The sequence below is a fragment of the Charadrius vociferus genome, unplaced genomic scaffold, assembly GCF_000708025.1.
Source record: "Charadrius vociferus isolate BGI_N301 unplaced genomic scaffold, ASM70802v2 scaffold163, whole genome shotgun sequence".
Lineage (NCBI taxonomy): Eukaryota > Metazoa > Chordata > Aves > Charadriiformes > Charadriidae > Charadrius > Charadrius vociferus.
In genome coordinates this window covers 20,141,900-20,148,632 of record NW_009648332.1, presented here as the reverse complement: position 1 = coordinate 20,148,632, position 6,733 = coordinate 20,141,900, and the positions used below count along the sequence as shown (strand labels likewise).

Here is a 6,733-nt window from a genome sequence, read left to right as displayed (position 1 = left end):
GTCCCGCACCGGCGGTGGGTGTCCGGAGGAGGGACGTGGCCGCCACCGCCGCTCCGGCAAAGCGGAGCTTGTTGCAATCCTCCCCCGGCAGCTCTCCTCCCACCCCCACCTCCCAGAGACCCTGCTGGGGCGGTGGGGGAGCGCCCGGCCAGCGGAAACCTACTGTTTTGCTAACGTTGCATCCGTCAAATGTATTATTTTAAAGAGCATGAACAAAACCAAACATCGTTTAGACGTTGAAATTCCAACTCTGAATTTAGGTTCCTCCTGCTGTAGCTCAAACCTTATCAGGGTCTTTTACAGCAGTTCAGCCGGTAGTTTAGAACTAGCTCTGCTTCTGATAGGAGCAACAGATGCTCACAGTCCCGCAGAGGAGGAATGTACACATCTGTGTTTACATTTAAGAACGGTCCTGTGGCACAGACGATCAGAGCAGCACACACACACCACTCTTTTGTATAACAGGCCGTTCAACGCCAGCATGTGCTCTCCAGTGAACAGCTTTGCCTTAACAACCCATTCCAGGAGACTAAACCATAAAGCAAGTTCCAAGCAACCTCCCTCAGCAGATCAGTTTCCTCCTCACAAAGCATTGTGTAAGACAACCCCAACACACAGTGTCTTCCCACAACCGAGCATTTATTCACGTGGTAAGAAAAAGAATTTGTAAGATCATGCATGCAGCATGATGCTGAGCCCCTGAAATCTTGTTGCATCTTGTGAAAATAACAGCTGTCCCTCGTTCAGGACAAATACATAAAAAAAATAGTATTCATCAAATACATACCTGTGTGAATACAGACATCACAAGTGGTATGCATGGCTAAGTACACCAAAATGTCAACCACTATCCTGTAGCATGATCCTAGGGGGGACAAAAAGGCAGTAAAGCATAAAAAGCATAAAATGGAATGCCTAGAAGAGGAATGTTCTTGCTTTTTTTCTGTCCTGAAACATCCATAAAAAGTATTTATATACAGAGTTTTCCAGTAAGAAGAACTACAAGGATAGTTCTGACTCCATTATCTGTTTCATATTCCTAACAAAAACTTCCCTACTAAACTCCCAAATGTCAAGTAGTTGTTGGCTCTGAAAGAAGCTGTATAACCAGAATAAAGTTAATATGAAGACATCTTTGGGAGAAGGTCTAGACATTTGGCCTTGACCTAGGAATTCCCCCCCTTGAGAACACTTCCTCAGGCTGCTCTAAAATAATTCTGGAAGTCTCTCTATAGTAGACCACAACAGCCTACAGTATATCACACAAGACAATTCTTTGGGTCCTGCATTCATCAGCTCTCTGTTAAAAGAAAGAGAAGGGGAAAGGTTTTCAGCACTTAAAGGGAGTGAATTAGCATTTGGTTGGTATCAAGTTATACCAAGATGCTCCCTTTTTTCAAGGCTAAGCAACAAATTCAAGAGATTTCTTATAAGCAAATGTTTCAGATTGACAGAAAAGATTACCATGCTTAGCTGGAAGGTCTTGTGTATTAAAATTTAGACAGAAAAGTAGAGTTGAAGAACTAGGAAAAAATAGAGTGATATACCAGATAAATTATCTGTTGGAAATATGATAAATACAAAGATTTAGGTCTAACTACTATACAATACCTTAAAGAAAAGCTAAGCTGACTTATTCTTGGTCAGAAGAATAAATCAACAGCCTTCATAAACAATTAAAGTCTATAGATTAGCAGATGTACTTTAAGTAGCCTCTAGTACAAGCAGGTCTTCACATAACTGGACCTCTCTGGCAGTTGTGGGAGTTTATATGCTGAGTGCACCAACAGGCTGTAACAGCCCTGACCAGCCTCACCTGGGTCCTCACCCACACCCTGCCCAGGGGACCCATTTAAGCTCAGCCCTGAGCCCTCAGTCCTTGTTTGGGCCCTGTTGTAGCTCTACCTGTCTCTTGGGTGGTTATTATGTTGTAGTTCTGCCTGCACCTTGTTGTGGATACTGACCTGCAGGTTGACTTCCTAGCTAGACCTCAGACCTATCTTTTTTGTTGTTGATGTGTCTGACTGTTCTTGCTGGACTGGACCCTGGGTTGTGTTCTCGGTGTGCCCTCAGACCTGCTGTGCTGCTGTGGATGCCTGATCTCCTTGCTCAGGTACTGCAGGATGGGCCCTGGCTGGTGAGACCCCTGGCCTGCTCTCTGTATGGTCCTTGCTCTGCCTTGCTGTCCTGAGGTGGTAACTCCTAAAACAAAGGAAGAGGTTGTTACCCAGTGATTTTAGGAGGTTTGCTTCAAATGCAATTCTTCCCTGCAAAAAAGCCCAACTCTATTCAGGAGCTGTATTTGCATCCTGAAACTGGTGACTTGGAGAAGTCTTCTATATAGAGTATAACCTTCTTGATCAGAAAGAGTCAAAGTCAAAAGTGTCAGAAGTATAGATTTCTAAATATATTTAGAATCTTTAATCAAAAGATTCTCAAAATAGCAGAGGAGCCTTTCAAATAAGGGTAAACATTGTGGGTAGCATAACAATCCTGTGCTGTCATTGATATAAAGCTTCTGCAAGTTTAAAGAACTGGAGTCTTATTTTAGGAGAAATTCATAAATCTTTAAAGCAGTTGGATGTTGCTCAAGCAGGTACAAAACCTCAAAGATTCAAGAAAAATCAGTGTTTTTAAAAATAACATAGTTACACCAGGATAAAACAAATAATTCAAAAGCTGTTTGCTCTCCTGAAGAACACAAGATTGCAGTCACAAAATCGCAGGAGTTAATAGGAACTTCCTTTATGGAGAGGTGATTCCATGGACAGGTGAAGCCCAGGTCTCTGGGATTTTTAAATCCTCCTGAGCACCAGTGTATCTACCATTGCTGGAGATGGTACTAATGTGACCTGTGTTCATCTACTCAGCCTATTTGTTTTCTGCAGCACCGTTTCCCTGCTGGGCACTTCTATTTCTGACCTGTAGCTCTTTTTTCCTTAGAGTAGTGGCATCAGAAAAACTTTGAAATATTCCATGGGTTTGGCTTTAGATGGATCACTGCTCCTGTTACCGCATCAGGTCTGGGCTACAACCTGTACCCAGATCAGTGCTTCCAGCAGCAATCTGTTCTAAGTGCTCTATCTTGGTCACCAAAGAGATTGATTTGAATGTCTGAAATTAAATTAAACTAAAAAGTGAGTACAGTGGGAGCTAAATGTAATGTGGGTAAGCAAGTGCTATAATCATGACACTTCTCATGCTGCTTTAAGTGGTGAAGTCTGTCCTCCAAATATGTTTGTGTCTAGTACAAACCCACAGGAGCAGTGTCTGTGATTGCCTTCAGAATGATCACTGCCTTCATGTGGCGTGGCTATTTAAAGCTGTGCTGTAAATAAAGCTCAGGTAACGGCCCCAACCCTACCAGGTGTTCTTTGCTCTCCAAAACAGTGATGTGTCACAGGAAAAGTCAGAACACAACTGAAGAACACCCTGCTTAACTTCCACTGACAACAGTAAATCACAATTTCTTAATTTGTAAACAGTATTTATCTGTATTACAGCACCAGCCTTTCTGAATTAAGATATAATGTTTTTCACGCTAAACCAGTCCAATGTTATGTGCCAGAAAAAACAAGTACCAGTAAAGAAAAATGTGTGAAAAATAATAAAAAGAATCTGCATTTACCATAGCTTGTTATTATATGATAGTAAGACTTCAAAATATGCTTGATTTGAATAATTGCTTTATAATGATAGTTTAAAACTGAGCTAATGACATCTATATAATGGAATAAGTATTCATTTTACCCTAAACCAAGACAAAACACTGGACTTTGTTGCTTTTAAAATATTTATTGCTTTTGTATTGTTTAATTATGTCCTCCTGTGTGTGAAGATTGCTCCTTCAGGTGACATAAAATTTCTGGATGTACTTAGCAGACATTTTTTTAACTGTGTAGCAGAACTGGATTCGATCTCATAATTTTAAAATTACTCAACTTCACTGCAGTCCCTGGAGTTAAGCCAGAAATTACTTTTGGCGCATGCAGTAGACTATTTTCATAATTCTAAGATTGTTATGAAGTGTTTCCTTGCTCACAGAAAAAGAGCTACGGTATGTAGAGCAGACACTGAATCATGCAATTCAGCTGAGTTATCTTTTAGTCTATTAATAAAATATATCGTCTGCTTCTAGCCTCTGAGGCTTTGTGATATTTATAACACTTCCTCCAAGTGAATAGTATTGATGCGACTTAAACATTTATTGTACATGTATTGATGTAGATACTAATTAAAAGCTCTTGGTTTAGTACGGTAAATGCATATATTTTCTGATATGTTTTTTATGTTCTAATATTAATCAATGTTGATACCAGAAAGCATTATAAAACTCAATACAAATAATATAAATGTTACAGATTTTTTTTTTAAAATCTTATTTTAGATGCATATCTTGAGCAAAGGTATTTCTTGACTTAGATGTCCTTTGTGGCTATGCAGTTCCTTCAAGCAAAAGCAAGGTAAAAATTGGAGTGCAAGATAATGGACTATTCAAAACTCATTTTTAACAAACAAGGACTCTATAAATGATACAGCCCCAAAACCTGTCATATAAGACCATTTGTAGAAGAAATGATAGTTTTGGTAGTGCTAGCTTCCAAATAACAGGAAAGACTTATTTACTTGTTAGGGATGTAAATGAGGCAGAGCTCTGGAATTGCATTTGTGATCACTGTCGCAGATGTCACTGCAGTAGGTTAATTAGGCTTAACTAGTGTCTGTATCTTTCAACAAGGGCAATGGTTTCCTCAGTGTCAGTATTCCACTGAGGTTCTCTTCTTGTCTTGATCTTTCACTTATGCCCACTTCTTACTGTAGTCAATCATCCCCCACCAGATACTACTTTGAACCCACACTGCAGGTAAATTACAGCAGATAGTCAGCCCACAAACCTGTATGTATTGCCACTAAAGTTACATTTAATAGATTAAAAAAAAAAAAAGCGTGTATATATAATATATACATATTCACTCTGAAGTGGTTACCAAAATGTGGTGTGTGTCATTATGCCGCTAGGAGAAATGATAACACTCAATGCCTGCAGGTTCCCATGAGTGCTTGCATATAGCTTCACTGATCATGTGGAAATGATTAGCTGATGTTGAACATCTAAATGACATTAGCACATAACATTGGGCAAAACTGCCTGAGGTCAATTTAAGTGTATGCTTCAGGTATTTGGTGTTAATTTCTGAGTCATTCTTGTTCATATATGGTGTTAATATACAAGTTCAGTATTTAGTATGATATTAATCATATAAGGAAATAACTGTACTTCATCAAGAGCTCAGACAATGACAATACCGGATATTCAAAATATAGTGATGCGCAGTTGGAGCTTAAGGTAGCACTGTTTCATTCCCACTTATGTCACATTTCTATGTATTGTATTCAATAACTAGTACAGATTGTCTCTACTTGCATGTTCTGATTAGTGATAAAAGAATGTTGCACTTGCTGTACTTTATCAGATAAAGATGTAAGGATGATGGAAAACCAGAATCAAAGGCCATACTATTTAGCAGTATTACATTGCTGGGGTGCAGGGATGTCAACAACATTCACTTTCCTTATTCCAGAAAGCTGCATTAACAGGAGCATGGCCAGCAGGAGAGAACTGATTATCCCCTTCTACTCTGCAGAAGCTGGACTGGGTTTAGATACTGTAGTCCAGTCCCAGGCTCCCCAATACCTGAATGAAGGACATGGATAAACTTGGAGAGTGGACCGCCAGGATGTCTGCAGGTTGGATCCCGTGCTCTGTGAGGAGGGACTGAGGAAACTGAGCTTGCTTAATTGGGAGAAGAGCAGGGTTTGCAGGAACCTCAAAGGAGGCCTCCACCTTCCTGGTACCTACAGAGGGTTTATAAAGAAAATGGTCCTCATGGAGGGGGGTTTAAGAGACACCAGGCACAAAATGGAATGAGAAAGGCTCGGACTGGGTTGAAGGGGAAAAGCTTCCTCCCTGAGGACAGTCAGGTGGAAGAGCAGCTGCCCAGGGAGGCTGTGCAGTCTCCATCCTTGGATGTCTGAGTTCATGGCTGAGCTTGCTTTGAGCAGGAGGTTGGACTACAGACTCCCTGAGGTCCCTTCCCACCCCGCTTATTCTGTGATTCAATGAATCTGTAACACAATCAGGTAGTCTGTACATATATAAGTCACAGTAGTGTCTAGCCCTTTTCCAAACACCAATTAGTCTATGGTCAGCCAATGTAGCACATTAGCTTTATTAATTACTCTCTGAGCAAGGCTACTAAGTCTCTGCCGTAAGGGTGCATCGCACTTTCCGTGGTTGTGCATTGACCGAATATGCACCAGGACAGCCAAGACTCCATTCAGTAGCTCCCGTTTTCATGGCGGCTCTCTCATGGAGAGCCTACTTGCCGACATTTTCTATTCTTTCCTTCTCATACCAGCTGTGTCCTTTTGCATTTACTCCACCGATTCATTTATGAAGCAAAACCCCTCTTCTAGGCTGTGTTCTGTTAGGTTAAACCAGCCAAGCTCTTTCAAAGTCTGCCCTTCTGGTCTCCAGACTAGGGACTCTTCACTCCAGACCTCAACTGTCGCTGAAGGATGGCGGGGGGGAGGAGTACCCAAACGGGGCCATCTGCCGCGTTGTTGGCGTTTCTTTGCTTGTACTGGAAGTGTTTAGCCGGGTACGAGCGCGTTGGTGCGCGGAAGGAGAGCTGAGGAGAGCCTGAGGGGGTCCGCGGCTGCCGCCCACCCT

At 41.4% G+C, this 6,733-nt stretch overlaps 1 protein-coding gene across 1 annotated transcript in view; it reads right to left on the bottom strand.

Annotated features, from left to right (window-relative positions):
- FAM102B (family with sequence similarity 102, member B) overlaps positions 1–6,393 on the bottom strand; it is a 32,411-nt gene extending 26,018 nt beyond the window's left edge. Inside the window, exons 1-3 of the mRNA XM_009884921.1 lie at positions 6,384–6,393; positions 5,696–5,856; positions 3,014–3,114 (exon numbers count right to left, since the gene is read on the bottom strand). Coding sequence (XP_009883223.1) covers positions 3,014–3,114; positions 5,696–5,856; positions 6,384–6,393 — 272 coding nt within the window. The remainder of the gene's footprint in view (positions 1–3,013; positions 3,115–5,695; positions 5,857–6,383) is intronic.
- Positions 6,394–6,733: the final 340 nt, after the last annotated feature.